We start from the raw sequence: 21,548 nt of genomic DNA, 5'->3' as shown, positions 1-21,548 counted from the left end.
GGATACTGAGTATAGTGACAAGACTTTGAGTCGGTCCACATAGAACACATTGTTTAGGTCTTGTATCGTTTTAGCAAGGTATCTCTGTGGGTGTTCAAGTTATTATATGTATCTGGACAGACACATGCCAAAGGGGGCAATGAAATCCCTAGCTGTAGACACAATCAATTTGATTATAAGCTGCGCAATATACAAGGAGCTTCTTATGACAATGAACACATGTTGGTCAAAAATTAAGACACTGTCTACATATGTTCCAAAATCCCACATACCCAGATGAACTAGTTGACCTATTAGGAATTTGGATGATTTGAAATCAGAGATCTAAAATAAAAAGTCATACCCCAATGACGTTACCCCACAATGTTCACCTACATGCTATGAAACTGTGTTATGCATTTAGCTACATCAAGGATCACATTTAGCTGCAGAAAAAGATAATTCTGTCACTCTAGTGGCTGCAGCCAGTTAATAAAAGACCAGTTAGCAACATAAACAAATAACTGCTGTTTTGGAACATATGACCTATCATAATGTTCTAAACAGTGACTACACTTGTAAATCACATCTGGATATGCATATATTGCACCTAGCAGGTTACCATAAAGAAGTTACTGTAGACTGAGGAAACCTTCAAAAGGGTTTTGCTTTTGAGGAAAAATATGAGTGCAGCAGCAGACCGGGATTGGTGAGACTTGTGTGAGGTTTACGATTTACAGGAGGTAGGCAGAAGGAGGAAACGGTAATGAGGAGAGGAAAAGAAATAAGAATGGAAATGTTAGAGGGTGGGGGGAGCAGGAGAGGTTCAAATGGATATAAGTTAAGTTTGAAAGTCTGAGCACACTGCAACCTAGTCTATTTAAATAGCTATGACAAAACACAGCTCAGTTCTTCAGAAATGCAAAAGGGGTTAGGTAACCAAGGTATAAAGGATTCCAGAACTTCTAATCTGCTTGAATAATAGCACTAGGGGTTGGAAGGGAACTTGATGTTTTGCCCTAAACAGGGTTTCAGTTTTTTTGCCTTCCCCATGGAGTAGCAGGCTTAGTTACTATAGTAAAGCATGTGAGTGTGACCACTTTACTCAGGCTGACTATCACCATCCTCAGCTTGTGTGAGTGTGGCCTCTGGAGAGGGCTTAATTTTTATACAGTAATCAGACTGTTCACACTCTGCAGTGAGTCTGGGCTCACAAGACAGTCTCTGGGTAAGTGGGGTCTCTAGAGAATGTTTAATTTTTACATAGTGATCAGATTTTCACACACTGAAGTGTGCCTGGGGCCACAGGACAGTCTCTGGATAGAAGAGGTTACAAGCCACTGGCTTAAGTATACTTCAAATTTACATGGAAAGCTGGTTACAGTCATGGGTGTTGACTGATGGACATGATCCCAGTGAATGCCTACAGAGATACCTTACTAAATGGATAGAAGGCCTAAACAACATGTCCTACATGGCTGACTCAAAGTTCTGTCAATATACTCAGTATCCTACAGATTAGTATGAAGTGCCCTGTGTCTGGCATAAAAGGCATCCTCTGACCCATTACTGATGGATTTACTGCACAAAGTGCACATCAGCAAGTCAAATGCCATCAGAAATACGTGGTCTAGAGATCTAAACATCTTCTGCAACATCAACAGAACAGTTTGGATGAACGGGTATATCTCACAGAGGATACCACTGCTATGGAACAGACTCCCCATTTAAAACAAAGTTTATCCCTGTCCATATTATAGTTTCATAGTATAGTACTAGGCTATCTGCCCTGGGGCATTTGTAAGCCTAGCCATAGTGATGTGGCTTTTGCCACCCCATGAAGTGGTACAAAAATGTACAGAATAAATCTAGAATACTGTGCCTCTGTCTAGTAGTGACACAGTGAAGGTCCCCTTATATAATAGAATTAGTTTACTGTGCCCCTGTCTAGCAGTGACACAGATGTGACCCCTGGGGTAAACTTACGATCTCCCATCCACTCATCAAGATTTCTCTTGAAGAGAGTCAGTGAGGGGCTCTGCCTAATATGAACTGGGATCCTGTTCCAAAGCATGGGAAGCCTCTGGGTTATGAATCTATCCCGCCAGCATGTCCTATTCATACTTGTGCCGAGGTTTAAGTCTTTAGCTCTCGTGGTCCTGATGGATTTGGGTTTTTTGAGGTGGAGCATGTCCATCAGATCCTGATTGGACATGGCCTTGTACGTCAGACAGAGATCACCTCTGAGCAGGCGGTATGCTACTGAATAGAGCTGAAGTTTCTTTAGTCTGGCAGAATAAGACATATGTTGGAGACCCTTGATCCTTTTGGTGAGGTACTTTTGTGGTCTCTCCAGCTGTTGCAAGTGCCGGGTGAGGTACATACCAAATGGGGCACTGTACTCAATCATGGGTCTGATGAGGGAGGAATATAGGGGTACAATGACATCCTTGGATCTGGATGCGAAACCCTTCATGATGAGGTGTGCAAGGTAGAATGTTTTTCTAACCACTTTGGCAACATGGGTGTCAAATGAGAGGTCGCTGTCTACTTGGGTCTCTAGGGAAACTTAGACCCATGGATGGGAAATAGAAAAATTTATCCCAGGACTGCCCCATGTACTACTAATGGACAGAGAGGTAGCTCCTAAATGCTTTATCCCATGCACGGGTCCCCTAAAATTATCTAAGGTATATTCCCAGTTATTCTCATTGGGGTAATACACAATTATCGACCTCCCTTTAGGAAAAACCCAGTTCCCATGAACTACCACATATCTATGGTAATCCACTGAACACAGAAGGCATTATACGAGATTTGGGAACACAAGTTGACAGCAACCTCTCTTTTGACCACCACACTGCCATTGTGGTCAGAAAGTCCTTCTATTTGGCACATCTCATTAGTAAGGGTTTTGCATCCAGGAAGAAAGAGGTCATTGTCTCCCTCTACTCTTCCGTCATTAGACCAATCATCGAGTACAATGCCCCATTTGGCATGTGCCTCATTAGACACCTGCAACAACTGGAGAGGCCGCAAAAGTACCTCACAAAGAGGATCCTAGACCTTAAACACTTATACTATATGGACAGACTCAAAAAAACTTCAACTATTCTCTGTCACATATCGCCTACTTAGAGGTGATCTCTGCTTGACTTACAAAGCCATGTCTGACCCAGCTCTGTTAGAAATGCTACATCTAAAGAAATCCCAATCCCTCTGCACCACATGCTCCAGAGACCTCAACCTCATTACCACAATCAACAGAACGTGCTGGAGGGACAGGTTCATAACCCAGAAACTGCCCATGCTATGGAATAGACTTCCCATACATGTCAAACAGAGCATCTCACTGGCTCTCTTCAACAGAAATCTTGATGAGTGGATGGGAAATAGAAAATTCACCCTGGGGATAACTCCAGCGGCTCTACTCGACAGAGGCACTGGAAACTAAGGTCAGGTGGCACAATGCCAGGGTAATCCTATGGGCTAGGTTTGTAAAGGCTCCAGGGCCATTAGCCTAGTACACACCTATGAACCTATGGGATGGATAAGGCCAGTCTATAACCAAATGGGAGGGTTATTTTGAGCACAAAAAAGGAAACTAGCTAGACTTAAAATGTCCTGCAAGGGCAGCAAGTGTTTTTCTTTTTCTGTTATTTCCTATTCAAAGCCAAAAGAAATTAACTGAACCTCAAACCAACCATCACACAACACCAGTCACTTCAGTTACATCAAGGATCCATACTCAGTTATTGTGTTAAGATGACGCAGTGACAATCCGTCTCTACAGGGACCATGTTCAGTATGATAACAATGTGCAGTTATGTAGAAAATATTAAATTTGGCAATAAAACAAAACAGAATTGTATTGCATACACAGCTAAAACTACACTGTAAAACCCTTAAAAGACAGTATTTTTATTATTACAATTACTATTGCCATTCTCCGATTCTGCAAATGTAACTGCTTGTTGAAAAAATGCTACTCATTTACAATCTGAATTGCTTTCACTAAATAAAACATTTTACTTGTAACTGTCCACACCAATGTTAGTTTTACATTTCGATAAAATTAAGATGCGCATGTAACAAAAAAGCAATCCATACTACTTTTACAACTACTGTTCTCTATCACTGCCTCACTTTTACAGTTTCTAATTTGTTAGTTGTTCGTGCTAAAGTACTTGTTCTATTTATTTGTGTCTATCATTTGATAACTGTGAATGCTTATGGATGTTTTGGTACTTGTACTGTATGGATTTAAAGACTACTTACCCCTCAAAGGCAGAAATATCAAAGTGTAATTTTGGTAGGTGGCAAACAAGCCCGGGGTACCAAGTACATAACCTAACAAAATCACCAGGCACCCGAAGATACAGTTATGCAGCACGATATGACAAGGGGATCACCCGGCGATATTGTAGTGTACTGGCACACCAGATGCGCAGTAGCAAGTGCCGCCCCAACCCCGGCCCAGCTGGTTGACGTCTTGCTGTACTTATGAATAACCAAAAATGAAGTGGCTTCCTTGGCATGAATATTCATTTTGATGAGTAATCGCAGTTATATTTATCACATAAATTTAAACTCCGTTTAAAGAATCATTAAGTGCATGCTTAGCTGTTTCAGCATAACAAATGCTGGAATACAACCGCCAAATTGACAAACTACTACAAGTAATCCTAAACCGCCATATTACATCAACTGTACAAGAGATCCTAGTAAATATAAATAATTACTTTTTCCCCTTTGCTTTTGCAGGGGGCAAGCCCCCTGCACCCCCCACTATTTGAATATACCAACTCCAAGAACAGACTACAAGGGGGGTGCAGGGGGACTTGCCCCCTGCAAAAGCAAAGGGAAAAAGTAATTGTTTATATTCACTGGGATTATTTATATAGGATAGTTGTAGTACTTTATATTAAGCAAAAAGCAAAAGAAGGTCCTTGCGCACCAGCATTACAAACAAATAAATAAACTATCACAGGAATGTATAGTACTGAGCTGATCATCTACATTCATTATATGCATGTCATCACAGGGTAATATACATGGCATGCCAATCATGCCTCATTTCCTTACCACTTCCTAGGTTTTAGGCTTGTCAATCACCCTGGCCAAGCCCACTCCCACGCGAAACTGCCAGTGAGCCAGTACACTACTACAGTATCATCGATCACCCACCCTCACAACACAGACTGGACACCTGATACACTGACATGCAGGATGGTTATTCACATCTTAATAACACTGCCAGAAATTAAAACTAGATCGAGGTACCCTTCATGCCCCGTGCAAAACTGCCGGTGAGCCAGTACACTACTACAGTATCACCGATCACCCACCCTCAAAACACAGACTGGATACCTGATACACTAACAGCATGCAGGACGGTTATTCACATCTTAATAACACTGCCAGAAATTAAAACTAGACCAAAGTACCCTTCATGCCCCGCGCGAAACTGTCGGTGAGTCAGTACGCTACTACAGTATCACCGATCACCCACCCTCACAACACAGACTGGACACTTGATACACTGACAGCATGTAGGACGGTTATTCACATCTTAATAACACTGCCAGAAATTAAAACTAGACCGAGGTACCCTTTATGCCCCACGCAAAACTGCCGGTGAGCCAGTACACTACTACAGTATCACCGATCACCCACCCACCCTCACAACACAGACTGGACACCTGATACACTGACAGCATCTTCTTCTTCTTTCGGCTGCTCTCGTTAGGGGTCGCCACAGCAGATCAACTGTTTCCATTTCTTCCTGTCCTCTGCATCTTGCTCTGTCACACCAGCCACCTGCATGTCCTCTCTCCCCACATCCATAAACCTTATCTTAGGCCTTCCTCTTTTCCTGTTACCTGGCAGCTTCATCCTTAGCATCTTTTTCCCAATATACTCTGCATCCCTCCTCAGCACATGTCCAAACCAACATAATCTTGCCTCTCTGGCTTTGTCTCCAAACCTTCCAACCTGGGTTGACCCTCTAATATACTTATTCCTAATCCTGTCCATCCTCGTCACACCCAGTGCAAATCTTAACATCTTCAACTCTGTCATGTCAAGCTCTGACTCCTGCCTTTTTGTCAATGCCACTGTCTCCAACCCATATAACATAGCTGGTCTCACTACCCTCTTGTAGACTCCCTTTCACTCTTACTGGTACTCGTCTGTCACAAATCACTCCTGACACACTTCTCCATCCACTCCATCCTGCCTGTACTCTCTTCTTCACCTTTCTTCCACACTCACCATTACTCTGAATTGTTGATCCCAAGTACTTAAACGCATCCACCTTCGCCACCTCTACACACTGACACTGACAGCATGCAAGACAGTTATTCACATCTTAATAACATTGCCAGAAATTAAAACTAGACCGAGGTACCCTTCATGCCCTGCGCAAAACTGCTAGTACACTACTACAGTATCACCAATCACCCACCCTCACAACACTGACTGGACACCTGATACACTGACAGCATGCAGGACGGTTATTCACATCTTAATAACACTGCCAGAAATTAAAACTAGACCGAGGTACCCTTCATGCCCCACTGACTGTGGTACCGAAAATGCATGGAGGGGGGGTACATCACAGGGCATGCGGCATCGTTTGCACAACCTCTACGTAATTACAAATAAAACAACTAGCGTAAATATTCCTAGGCCTTGCAGATTTGTTTCGTAATGCAAAGCACCGAAAAAAAAACAAACACTAATGTGTTTCCCTAAATGAAATATTACACTACATGAAAATTTGCTGTAGCGTTCAGTGTAGACCAGCAGAGATCAAGACCAGCTGCTACCCAAACTGTCACTCTGACAGCTGAACCTGCACAGCGGACATATTCCCTCTGGCCTTGGAGGGGCTCTGACATTTAGTAGCTACACTGGTTCAAGTCAGTACTCAGGGGTGCCAACCAATTATCTCTCACCTCTAACGTGTAGTTTTTGTTAATGCTGTCGTAAGAAATCCATGCATCATTAGCAGCAACCTCGTCCACGTTCAGATTCCTGCAAAGCTCATCAAACAGTTCCTTCGTTTTCTCCGTGTTTTCTTCCTCTTCAGTCGTCATTTTTTAGTAAACCCACTGCTTACTTTACTTCAAATTATCCATTCGAACTGTACCAGTACAGTGGCAATCCAATTCATTACATAAGAAGTTTCTCTTCTGCAGGAAGTGTATAACATACTTGACGAGCTATTTGGTTACACTGAAGACAGCTATTTAAATACCTGCTGAATGACAGCCATTGCAGCTACAGACGAACCACCTATAGATTTTACTACCAGCGTAACTTATGCCCCTCCTGTGGGGGGATCGTAACAAATGTCTCTAAACTGTTTGGGAATACCTACTGTCTTCGTTGATTGCTCCGCCTCTTCGCGCATTGTATTTTCGAATGGAAGAAGACGATGTCACTCATAAGAGTAATGTAAACTTCCTTCGCGCTGAAGGCGGCCCTGGGGGCGGATCATCAGTTCTCATACTGTAATCTAGTTTGCGTGAGAACATAGGGTGGGGCAAAGCAGCTTGCTTTACTTCCGTACAACCTTATAAATGTAGTACTACAGTATACCTTCCAATCTCCATGTTTGTTAATGGTTTATTTGCTTCCATTGTTTCCCACAAATTAAGTGTCTTTTCATCATACAAATATATCTCAACTGTCCACGATTTAAAGGCGACGTCCCTGATTTTAACTCCATTTTTTTAGCTCCTTTCCTCTCAATCCCCCACGAAATGATTTGACTTATGAAGGAAAGGTGGTCTGTTACACTTAATAAATAATGATAATTAGAATTATAGACTCCCCTTTACTTCAGAAAATGTGTGTTAATTTACATTTGTCTTATTCCCGCCTAGGGCATCACTGTAGCAGGGGCGCTTTTCCAGTATTTATTTGGTGTAGGTAGACCAGGATGGGGGCACCAGATGGTGTGGTAGGGGGCGCCATGGAACCCTTTTGCCTAGGGCACCAGTTGACCTAAGTCCGCTCCTGATTATACGGCTACTATCAGACGCGTACTTCCATGTAGTTATTTCCTAATGGAGACATTAGTTCGGTTTCTTGATTGCTCAAATGTCCGGATTCAGTGTATCTTTTTTAAAAAAAAAATGCAACCTGCAGTTCTAAGACAAGAAAACTCATACGAATGTAGCATTTTCCAGGTTTTGCTCACATTCTTGCTACTCAAAGATTGCTTCTAGTACCGTAACTGGGCACTATAGCTATAAAAAGGTGGTTCTTAGGTAATACCTTAATGAAAGTGTGCAGCAGGAGAGAATACACAGGATCCTTGTTTCTGTACGTCTTGCAGTTCTCATTTCTACTAATATTTTATATACGCTTTTTAATCAGGCAAAGTGATTTACAGTTAAAAAATCAATGTTCTTAAGATGAAATCCAAAATTTGTACCCATAATTCTAAAGCGTGATTTGGTTATATTTTTAGTATACATAATATTAAAACTGATTCTAATAAAAAGACACGCAGTAAGGCAAACTGATTTGTAGTAATATTCCTGTTTTCAGGCCTTATTTATTCCTGCCCACGATGTACCTACTTTTGGAAGTATGTCCCTATTTTCAGTCTTGATTTACCTTTACCCACAATTTACTGAACCCACACGCTCCTATCAAACGTGATTTCCATACCGCAACTGTCACTGATTTTCATGTACGTACGTCCCTGACTGATTTTTAACTCAAATTTTAGCTTCGTTCATCTTAATCCCTCTTACAATCAGTGACTGTGGAGAAAAGTTGATGAAATTATACTTAATAAATAATAATAGTAATTAGTATTATAGACTTCTTTTAATTCAGAACTGTATATTAACTTACATTCTCTTGTTCTGTCAATGTCTCATGTTAATAGTCCTAATATTTTAAGTGTCCCTGATTATTTCTAGATTTGTCCCTGACTGGTTGAGAGCTATGGACTGATTTCTGAAGCTGTCTGGTACACAGAAAATCACACCACATGACCAGCATTCTAGGGGCACCAGTAATTTAAAGAAGAAAATGCATCTTACATCTCCTTTTTCAGAAGCAAAAAAAAAGTGATCTTTGTGAGGGAGAATTTTTCAATATGGTTAATTAAACCCTACATATTTTACTCTGTCTCTTTGATAAAGTGCTTATATTTTCCATCGTTTTTGACACTTTTAAATGTGTTTCTGAGTAGTAGTATCCCAAGTTCCTACTGGAAGGGGAAATCTGCTATTTGAAATTCAAGTTTTATGTTAATTAGATGTATAGATTTTTTTGCAAGCAGTAACTACTTTTCAATGACCTTTGTAATATTTTCATTGTCTGTAGGTTAAGAGGTAGGTAAGGATCATATGACTATCTCTGGTCTAAAATGTCAAATTCCATAAAAATCAGATGTATTTTCCTTCTTCTCAGACAGCCCAGGCTTGTGACGTTCTGGTATTCTTCCCATAAAAATAGTACTGAAGTGGTGGCCTTAAATTAGATGTTTACATCACAAAATGTATCAGATATTTATTGAATGCTGTTTATAATAATTTAGTATTAGTAATTTGGTATAGCTTGATTCAGTACTTCACAATGAAACTTTTCCTTAGCCATTTTCAGAATTTATCAGGCACAACAGCCAAAGCAATGAATCTGATATAAGACAGATGGAAATGGGAGATCTAAGAACATAATATCCTTCACGAACTAGTTCTGCATGGCAGATAGAAACTTAAATACAGAGGCTGCACATTTCACATGCTTTTTTTTTCCATTGGTTAATTTATTTCTTGAGTGATACGTAAATACACAGAAATATCTGTGTCGTTGTCTTTTCTGATAAAACTCAAGGCAAACTAGAAGGACTATTGGTGACTCCCTGCTGGTTACTTTTCCCATTTCTTTTTTTTTTTTAAACACCTTTATTGAATTATCACTTGTGACATAGGCAAATTTACATTTATATGAAAGTAATTGAACTGTATTAACAAGTTCACATTTAGGAACATTATACTTCACATATGTTGCTATATATCATATAACCTAAGCAGCAGTAGATACATTATTCCATTTCTCCCCTTTGTTAACAAGAAACATCTTTATTAAACAATCACTTACAACATAGGCAATCATACATTTCTACAAATGAAAAGAAACTACACCAACACAACCCTAGTTGAAAGCATTTTACATCACATGCAGATGACTGCAAACTAGGAGCCATAGTCAAGTCCCCAAATGATGTGGACATCCTACAGAAGGGCCTCACTAAGACAGATGCCTGGTGTCAGAGCCATGGCCTCAAGCTCAATGCCAAAAAAGTGCAGTCATCCCCTTTGGTAAAAACTCTATACCCATGAACTACCACATAGGCAGCAATCTACTTAACACCGAATGCGTGATAAGAGACCTTGGGACCCAGGTGGACAATAATCTCTCCTTTGATAGTCACATCGCCACAGTAGTCAGGAAGTCCTTCTACGTGGCACACCTCATCATAAAAGGGTTCTCATCCAGGAAAAAAGAGGTAATTGTTCCCCTCTACTCAACGCTCATTAGACCCATTATAGAGTACAACGCCCCTTTTGGAATGTACCTCACAAAACATCTGCAGCAGCTGGAAAGCCCACAGAAGTACCTCACAAAGAGGATTACTGGCCTCAAACAAATGCCCTACACTGACCACCTAAAAAAACTCCAGTTTTACTCCGTAGCATATCGCCTACTCCGAGGTGATCTCTGCCTAACATATAAAGCTATGTCAAACCCAGAGCTGTTGGACATGCTAAACCTAAAGAAATCCCAATCCCTCTGAGCTACACGCTCTAGGGACTTAAACCTTGTCACCACAATAAACAGGACATGCTGGAGGGATAGATTCCTGTCCTAGAGACTTCCCATACTCTGGAACAGGCTACCCATCTATGTCAAGCAAAGTTCTTCATTAGCACTCTTCAAGAAAAATCTTGATGAGTGGATGGAAAATAGGAAATACACCCCAGGGATCACTTCTATGTCTCTGCTTGACAGTGGCACAGGAAAATAACTTTCTTGGGTGGCGTAAGTCAGGGAACCTTGCTGACTAGGCTTACGTAGGCCCTTGGGCCAATAGCCTAGTACCTAAATATGAACCTATGAACAAACCATACTGAAACACTTCCATTTGCAAACATTATACATCACATATAACCTACCCAATCATTTTCAGTCAAACATTACATAGCTCATTTAAGTCCTACCTTCATTTAAACCTCATTCCTTCCCTGTATGTATTGTTCCCACAATTCCTATTTTTTCCTATGTAGTTTGCCCCAATCATTTTCTAAAGATCTCATTTCCAATTGTTTTATCTCTGTTACTGTATTCACTACTTCTAGTGTAGTTGGTTTAGATTTTGATTTCCATTTTCTTGTAACTGCTTTTTTACAGCCACCAAAATTAGACACAGCAAGGTCTTACTATGTCTAGGCAGTTCCGATTCTGTATCATAGCTCAGAAAAATCATCTCCCTCGTCTCACCAATCTGCCCACCCAGCATCTCTGACAGTGCAGTCCACAGGGAATTCTTAAAATCCACTAACTCACAGTACTCCCAGAAAATATGTTCCCAGTTACCTTTTTTTTTCCTGTCACACCTCCAACATTTGCTGTCTACTTGAGGAAAAATTCTCTGATGTCTACTTGGGGTATAAAAATATCTGTATATAAGCATTGTCAAGCAAAAATCCTAAATCTTCTAGATTTTGTTACATATTTGGAAGACATACATATATCCACCCATTGTTTCTTTGTGAATTACTTATCCAGTCTCTCTTCCCAATCCTTTCTCACCTCCTCTGATTGATTATTATAGTTATCATGCAATATTTTATATGCTCTACTAATTATTCCTTTTTAATGGCAGCTTCTTTTCTAGATTCTACAAAAACTTTATCAGTGCTGGTCTTTCGTTTAGGACTGTGACGCCCCAACACTAACCAGTAATCAAGGAGCCTCAATCCTCACCACTGGCAACAGTGGAGGATGTTCACTGGGAGGATAGCAGGTACACACACAGTATTTCCAGACGCAGCTCACTGTATCAAGTGCAATTTCCCTTAAGAGCACACAGAGACCACAGTCAGTTCAGGGCTGGTTTCTCACTCTTTCTCCAGATCCCCAATAAGACTCCCCACTGGCACAGCTATAGAGTTGAGATCTCAGCTGATTGACCAAGGCAAGAACTCCAGTACCCTTTCTGTACAACCAGTGCTTTGTGTCCCTGCCCAAGTAGCTGACACACACACACACACACACACACACACACACACACACACACACACACACACACACACACACACACACTCTTTCAGGTTTGATTTACACACACACACACACACACACACACACACACACACACACACACACACACACACACACACACACACACACACACACACCCCTGGGAAAGGCTGGCACAGGTTTACTAGCTATGCCCCCTTCTGCCCAGACTATAGGGTAGTTATCACTGCCACCAGTCACTCCTTATCAGCTACTTTAATGCCCTTAACAAAGGGTGTCCAATCTTACTGTGTAATGTTACTATCAAAACAAATGGTAGTTTGACCAAGTGAAAGGCTATTAGGATTGGTCTACAGTGTCACCAAATAAATATGCAGTACTCTCAGAACTTAAATATTTCTAGACAGGTCAGCCACAATGAAATGTTTAAATATATTTAATAATAAATACAAGAAAATACTCAGTATATATTTACAGTGACACCAGAGTTCAAAATCACAGGAAGTATTTAAAACAACATTGCAGGACAGTCTCAAATAAGTAAAGAAAAATATCTAAGATAAGCTTTGCTATATTCCTGACTATATCTAAGAGAATTAATATACCCTAGTTAACTTACAAAACAAGGCAAATGTATGGTGAATGGATCTTGATGTTGTCAGGTCCAAGGCAGAATATAGAATGCTGTCTTTCTCTAACAGACTTCTTAAATTAATATCTCAAATATTACTGCTGGGATAGCTTGCAGAATGACATAATTTCTTGTCATCTGACTATATCCTAGGTGAAACCCCCCACTACTGGAATCTGGCAGTATTTAGCATCTACCTGTGAAATGAACAAAATGTGAACAACCTTTTACACTGGACCAGTTTGCACCCTAGTTATATCTTTGGGAATATTGTTAAGGGTCAGGTTTTTAGAATGTCTAGACTACATACTAATGATGGGGCTTTTGTTGAAGCAGTTGGGCATGTACAAGATGAGCTTAAAGCTAGGGGATATAGTAATAATGAAGTGTCAGTGGACATGTTAGACTTTACCAATGCACGTAGGGGGTAGAGCCAAGCTGTTCTATTCATCTAAGGTTCATAGGTTCATACTAGGCTATCTGCCCTAGGGCATTTATAAGCCTAGCCAGAATGTGTTTGGCTTTCGCCACCCATTTTAAATTTATTTTGCTATGCCCTTTTTCGAGGTTAGTATACTGTGCCTCTGTCTAACAGTGACACAGAAGTGATACCCGGGGTAGACCTACGATCTCCCATCCACTCATCAAGATTCCTCTTGAAGAGAGTCAAGTGAGGGACTCTGCCTAACCTGGACTGGGATTTTATTCCAGAGTGAAGGGAGCCTCTGGGTTATGAATCTGTCCCTCCAGCATGTCCTATTTATTTCAGTGCTGAGGTTCAAGTCTCGAGCGTAGCTCGATGGGATTTGGATTTTCTGAGGTGCAGCATGTCCATTAATTCCGGGTTGGACATGGCTTTATACGTCAGGCACAGATCGCCTCTGAACAGGTGGTATGCCACTGAGTAGAGCTGGAGTTTCTTTAACCGGGCAGCATATGGCATCTGTTTGAGCCCTTTGATCCTCTTGGTGAGGTACTTTTGGGGTCTTTCCAGTTGCTGCAGGTGTCTGGTAAGGTACATCCCAAAAGGGGCATTGTACTCAATTATGGGCCTGATGAGGGATGCGTAAAGAGGCACGATGACCTCCCCTGATCTAGATGTGAATCCCTTCATGATTGGGCTATATAAAATGTTTTTCTAACCACTTTGGCCACGTGGTTGTCAAATGAGAGATTGCTATCAACTTGGGTCCCCAGGTCCCTAATTACTTCTTCTGTACTTAATGGATTACCACCTATGTGGTAATTTGTGGGCACTTTGTTTTTGCCAAAGGGGATGACTATACACTTTTTGGCATTTAGCTTGAGGCCATGGCTCTGGCACCAGTTGTCTGTTTCTATGAGGCCCTTTTGGAGGATGCTTGTGTCAGCTGGAGAGTCGATTATGGCGTCCAGTTTGCAGTCATCTGCGAACTTGGTCAGCCACAGTCCTTCCGTGTTGGCCTGTACCTCCGAGAAATATATACCAAACAAGAGAGGTCCCAGGACTGAGCCTTGTGGGACACCACTTGTAACTGGTTTGAGTCTGACATGGCTCCAGCAATTCTAACCATGTAGGTTCTGTCCTTGAGCCAGTTTGCAATCCATCTAGTGACATAGGGGTTTATATTTAAGCTGGTGAACTTATCTATAATGCCCGAGTGGGGTATTGTATCGAAGGCTTTTTTGAGGTCCAGGTAGGCTGTGTGGACCACCTTCCCCTCGTCAATGGCCTTGGTGACTGTTTCAAAGAAATCAACCAGGTTTAAGAGGCAGGATCTGCCCTTAACAAAGCCGAACTGGGTAGGATCCAGTGTCTGTAGGTCCCCAATATCTTTATTTATGAGGTCCATGATGATCCTTTCCATAGCTTTGCAGACCAAGCTAGTCAGGCTTATGGGGTGATAGTTTCCAGAATCCGTTGAGGCACCACCTTTATGGAGAGGGACCACTGTTGCTGTGCGCCACTCTTTGGGCACATATCCTGTAGTAAGGCTGAGATTGAACAGTAGTTTTATGTTTGGGTTTAGCTCTTCTTGGAGTTCATGTAGGACGCAGCCCGGGAAGGTGGAAGGGAACAACAAGCAGAGGAAGGACATGGTGTCTTATAGGCATATGAAGAACAGGGTTGCCTTAACCTATACAAATGATATAAAGAGGATATGTAGTATTATTGAGAGGAATTGGCTTATATTGTTAGGTGATGATGAAAGTAAAGAATTGGTTGGTCTGAATCTATCCTTTAGGTTTAAGACTATTCATACCCTAAAAAGGTAATTGTGTTATAGTACCAACCAGGGTAAACTTGCAGCACAGTCAGTTAGGATGGGTACATATGCATGAAAGAGATGTAAAGCATGTAGTTCCATATCTGCTATTAAAATCTTTATGTGTCCTATTACTGGATTCAGGTTTGAACTGAAGTTTTATGTGGATTGTGCTTCTTCATATTTAGTTTATCTGGCCTGGTGTAAAGGTTATTCTTGTTTTTATGTAGGGAAAACTGAACACTCTCTTAAAGAGCATATAATGGAACATCTAGGTTATATACAAAGGCAAGATCCTACTAGTGCACTTTACAAGCATGCATCTGATTATCCTGGGCATATATTTGTCTTTATAGGTTTACAAATTATTGGTGCTGATAAGCTTGGGGGGATATGGGAAATAAATTGGAATTGGCTGAATCTAAATGGATAGATAGACTTACTGCATATAGAGCACCTGGCTTGTATGGGTGTATACCTTTAAAGCATGTTTTAAATGGATGTCCTTTATGTCATTAACATTATTGATTTAATTAGTGATTACTTGCTTGTATTATTTAAATAGTAGTTCTGTGATTTTATTTTATGGTCTGATGAAGTGCAGTGTATCTGGATGAAAGCGCTTACCTGTATTTTAATAAATTCATGATTTTAAGCCGTGTTTGGCTGCCTTATTCTTTTATTTTTATTGGGTTTTTTTTTCTACGTTTGTTATAAGGCAGCCTTTATTTGCTTGGTTGATTTTATACTTATTGGAAATTCCATAGACCTCAGCTATAAACAGCTTTAAACAGTTACATTATTGCATGTACATTTCAGTTCTATTCCAGTAAGGTATACTGTGGATACATTTCAAACAGCACACATGTCTGTACAAACCATCTTATATGACATACAACTCTAATACATTTGTAACACAAACATCTTATATGAATCATGTTGATATTCACAAATAACATATAATTATTTACAGAATTATAGATGTCTATGCTGGCATTATCTCCTTTTGTCACAAGGACCCCCTATTTCTTTCTCTTTCCCTATACTCTGATATCAATCCTTGATAGGGAAGGCAATCTCTAACCTGCAGTCCATATAAATTCTTGGCATCTTCCCATTCCATCATCTTTCCTCTCTAGTTATTTGCTCCAAATACCTTGGTTCCTTTGCCAGTTTTCTGCAATAAATTCCAGCCCCTTCTTCCTTATTATCTATATCCCTAATTGCAGTCATCCCTATAAGCAGAATTTCCTTTTTCCATTCCCATGTTGGCTTAGTTCTTAGGATACTTTCTGCTTCTTTATAGGTATAATATTCTGTATGATTATTGTTATTCTCTTTAAATGCCTGCAACCAAAATCCCAGTCTCTCCTTGTTTCTTGAGCTACCTCCCTGTTTCATCATGATCCATTTCCACTTTGAATTATAGTTTTCTGCTTGTGCAATGTATAGGAGCCTTAACTGTGTAGCTCTGAAATACTCCTTCAATTTGGGTAATCCCAGTTCACTCTATTCTACTGGAAGAATCAGCTTATATCCATTTGACTCTTGCCTTCTTTCCTCACCCAGATAAAGTCCTTCAGCTCTTTATTAATTGCTATCCACAACTTCTCTTCTGGTTAATAAAAATATGCCTGAGCTGTGTATAAGACTAAAGGGACTAAAAACAGTTCAACTGATTGAATCTTACTATCCATATCCATATAACAAAGCTTCCATTTTGTCAGTTTTTGTATTACCCTTTGTTTAGTTTCTTCCCAGATATCCTTATCTGCCACACCAGGATCATATTTAAACTATACTCATAAATAGTTAATTTTATCATGTCCTCATAAATATGGATATTGCTGAACGAATTCATGTGTGGGTACATAATTCACTGTTATTGCTTTTGTTTTAGCTTCATTCATTTTGTAAACTGAAAAGATTTGAAACTGCTCAGAATGTTCCACAACACTGTAATTTCTCTTTCTGGTTTTGTCAGGTATAAGATAATATCATCTGCAAATAGAGTCAGCTTTTCTTGATTACCATACCAATTATATCCTTGAATTTCTGAGTCACTTATTTTCTTTGCCAATGGCCCTAAATATAAGGAAATAACAAAGGGGAAATGGGACACCCCTGTCTGGTTCCTCTGCTCAGACAGAAATTATCAGAGAGGACCCCACCCACTTTATATTTCATCTCCGATCCCTCATATAGCCTCCTAATCAACCTTATAATTTTTTCAGGAAATGCAAATGTTTCCATTGCCCTCCTCATTAAGTCCCAGCTTACTCTGTCAAATGCTTTCTCTGTGTCAAGACCCGCCAACAACAATGATATTTTCTTACATTCTGCTTCCCTCTGGATCATCAGTGTTCTGTTAATGTTGTCAAATGTTTGCCTCCCCTCCGCAAAACCACATTGATCCATATCTATCAATCTTGGCAGTAGATTTGCCATTCTTTTAGCTATTATAGACATGAACACTTTATAATCATGGTTTAGTATTGAAATGGGCCTGTATGAAGCTGGATCTGATGGATCTTTCCCCTCTTTAGGTATTACAGTTACTACTACTTTCTTCCAGGATGTTGGCACTTCTCCTCCTCTTAAAATACTATTAAACAAAACCTTCCAGATCTTTATCATTTTTACCTACTAGATTCCAAACTTCCACAGGAATACCATCTATTCCTGGGGACTTTCCTGTAGATTGGTTATACTTCAAAATGTTTACCGCATCTCCTATCCTAACCATTAGTAATTGAGCCTCATCTGCCTCTAACCTTGGCATATTTAATTCTTCCATAAACATTTCCATTTGTATCTTTTCTTGATGTCCATATTTCTCTGCTTTAAACAGACTTTCATAGAATTTCTAAAATATTTCTAATATCTCTACAGGATCTCTTGTTATCTTCCTTGTTATAGGCTCCCTAAGCCTGGTGACAGCCATTTTTACTTTCTGTTGCCTGAGTCATTGTGCTCAAAGTTTTTGTGTTCTAGTGTTAATATCAAAAACAGTTGCTTAACAGCAATCTTTCTAAATTTGTGCATATTATCGAGGTAATCCCTTATTTTCTGCTTAGCATTCTGCAGTTGATCCAACTCTTGTCCTGTGAGATTCCCCCTATTCTGCAATACTTTAAAATCTGTCAGCCCTCTAAATAATTCTTGTTACTTCTTACCCATAACTCCTTTTCTTTTATTTCCACTCCATTTTTAAACTCTATCTTAATTTTATCCCACTCCCTAGCTATATTTTCAGAAGAAATTTATATCCTCTTGAATAGGTCCTGTATAATCTCCCCTACCCATTCCTTATATTCCTCTCTTTTCAACAGACAGGTGGGAAAGAGCTACTGTCTCATTTTTATTTCATTACCCTGTATTTTTATTGTAGTTACTATTGGTGCATGATCTGAAATAGTTATTGGATGCGTATCAAGACCTTCAATTAAATGCACGTGTTCTTGTGAAATGTAAGTTCTGTCTATCCTAACCCAGGTTTAATATCTTGGGGAATAATATGTAAATTCACTCCAAACTCCTATTACTGAATTCATATCTTCCATGTCAAATATTTTCATAAATGTCCTCAAAAATCTACCCTCTTTTGTATACTTTCCTTTCTGGGCTCTCCAGACACATCTTCACTGCTGCAAATCAAATTACAGTCCCCACCTATAAGTAATATCCCTTGCTGAAAACTGATTATTTCTCCCAGACTTTTCTTAAACTCCATTATGACAGTTTAGATGGAATATAAATACATGCCATTGTAATCCTGCTCCCTTGCCAGTAACCCCTTAGCACTACAAATATGCCCATAATTATCTTTTTATCCTCTTCTATTACTATTGGAGCTCTTCTTGCAGTTAATATAAGTACTCCTCTTTTCCTTTGCCCCAGGTATTCCGATGAATAACCATCCTGAAAACCTTTCTTTACCGAATTTACATGTTCAGTTCTTTCCAAGTGTGTCTTCTATAACATAGCTATTTGCACTCTACATTTTTAATGTAGTTCACACTTTCTTTTTTTGTATTTATCTGTGAGACCATTATATTTAAAACTATTACAGAAAGCATCATTGTATTAAAAAGTTATTATTCCCACCTTTTATTTATAACAGCTTTTTTGTTAAATGTCTAGTTCCAGCTTTTTTGTTGCATGTATACACTGTTTGAAAGGTTGAACTTTTACATAGTTGTTTCTTGTCATATCCAGTTGAGCCTATGTCACATCTTACAAAGCTTTCTGTTTTATTGAAAGTCCTCAGAAAACCCTACCTATTAACTTAACACTAACACAAAAAATATGTACATCTTCAAAGATTAAAGTTTTACCCTCCTAATAGAAACAAATGCCCCAAACTGACAGTCACACTCATAGACCTGAGTTAACCTGAAAGAAAGGTTATCCTTGCTAAGACACATGCTGCAGGCTGTGCTTCTATTAAGTGCTAACTGTTTTTTCTTATTTTTATAGCTCCCCAGCTGGGAAAACTCCTGAATGCTTTCAGAGAACAGTATCTCCTAGCCAGTCCCCCCCCCAGCCAATCACTCTTCACCAGACTGTAGCCGATTTTCCTTTATCATATTGTCTCCAATTTCTCTTTATCAGATTGTCTCATTGGAGACATGAGAACCAGACAGTCAATTTCTTTTTATGAGATTGTTCCCATGGAGATATGAACACTAGATACAGAATTGCTACTAAGCATACATTGATTTGCTAGAAAAAAGCCTAATACTATTCAGTATATTCTTTTTCATTTACTTGGTTAGCCTTAATATATGTTACTAAATCAATCTAAGGTCCTTAATCCAGTCATTCCCTAATGCAAGAATGAGAAAAAGCACATTCATTTTTCTTTTGTCATACTCTTTTAACCAGGCTTTAATTTACATTACAATACCTTCATTTCTTAAAATTGAACAAGAAAAAAGAGAGAAGAAAGGAGAAAGAAAAGGAACACTAGCACCTGTTTACAATCCCAATTTCACTTAAAATAACTGAGAAAACTTTACTTTATAGAATGAAAAGAAAAGCATACGCCACAAAATAGTACTATTAAGAAAAACACTTTTCTTTACTTACAGTTAACTTTCTCTCTTCTCTTACCCCCCCAAAGCATTTTTCTGAACATTAATGACATGAAGTAGGGCATATACTTTAGAGTCCCACAGAAGTCCAACAGAGTCTGAAAAAGTCCAGTATTTCCAGGTTTTCTTGTTCTGTCATAGTTCACAAATAGTTATTAGATTATGATGCCACATGAAGTTACTGGTTTTATTACTGTTCATATCCATCTTTTAAATCCTGTCTCTGTGTCATTTTCAACACACTCAGTACTTCTAGTCAGCTGTTATGTTCCCTTCCTTCTCTCCAACATTTTCCTTTGAAACACTGGAAAAGATTTTACAGGTACAATCTCTCTGTGGTCTTTATTACAAGAAGAAGAAGAAGCAGAATCTTTTTCTGTTTCACAGCTCACGTCTTGTTGGTATTTCCTCGTTAGCATGTACTTCATCAAAAATTATTTTTCTCCCTCCAGGAAAGAATACCTTGAAGACAGCTGGGTACAGCAGTTTGAATCTCACACCTGCATCTCGAGATTCCCTGAATAGTGGAATAAATTTACTCCTGCTTTGCCTTATGTGCAATCATTCTCCAAAAACACTCTGCTGTCTCCTACTTTTAATACTTTGTCCTTCTGCCACAATTTTGTCAGAATCCATTCCTTTTTCTGGTAGGATTGCATCTTTATTATCAAAGGTCGAAGTTGCTTTCTCATAGCCAGGTTTGTAGCATACACATAATGTGAGCTTTCAACTAACAACTTCTTATATGGCATACCAGTCCAGTTGCTTATTTGTGCATTCATAAAATTAATGCAGTCTGTTCCTTCCAGCTTCTCTGATATAGCTGAAAATCTCAGGTTTTCCCTACATGCCCTGTCCTCTAATTCTATTATTTTTTGAAAAATCTCTTCCTGAGCAGTTGTCTTATATCTTTCTGTAGGTTACTGGAAGTCATATCCTGTGGTTGCATTGCTTTTTGATGAAGATCTCCAGAACTTTCCCCAGTCAGTGTTTCTTCCTCACTTTTTGTAGCGGATTTTTTCCAGGTCCTCCATATTTTTTTTTTCCTGGCATCCAAGCAGTACACTTATTAGCCAGTTACTGAAATTTACCCATAAATACAAATGTCTACTGGCCTTCTTTGCTGCATTTCTGTTTTCACTCTGGGAGAGTTAGAATTAAGCTGTTACTCAATGTGCAGCAATCTTGGAAGTCTGCCAACCCATTTCTTGATCTGCTTTTTAAACCTGGTGATTTTAAGCTGCCCACCCTTACTGTAAATTTAGCTTTATAATCTTCTTCCTTTCAACACTGGATTGAAGTATT

The 21,548-nt window shown here is 39.5% G+C and overlaps 1 protein-coding gene across 1 annotated transcript in view; it reads right to left on the bottom strand.

Annotated features, from left to right (window-relative positions):
• The window catches only part of RBL2 (RB transcriptional corepressor like 2), a 910,854-nt gene extending 903,555 nt beyond the window's left edge, over positions 1-7,299 (bottom strand). Inside the window, exon 1 of the mRNA XM_044082019.1 lies at positions 6,939-7,299. Coding sequence (XP_043937954.1) covers positions 6,939-7,079 — 141 coding nt within the window. The 5' untranslated portion in view covers positions 7,080-7,299. The remainder of the gene's footprint in view (positions 1-6,938) is intronic.
• Between the last annotated feature and the right edge of the window lie 14,249 nt (positions 7,300-21,548).

Source organism: Protopterus annectens, chromosome 8.part1 (genome assembly GCF_019279795.1).
Source record: "Protopterus annectens isolate FY-2018-M chromosome 8.part1, PAN1.0, whole genome shotgun sequence".
Taxonomy (NCBI): Eukaryota; Metazoa; Chordata; order Ceratodontiformes; family Protopteridae; genus Protopterus; species Protopterus annectens.
Note: the sequence above shows the minus strand (reverse complement) of the source record. Positions and strands in the feature narration are given on the sequence as shown.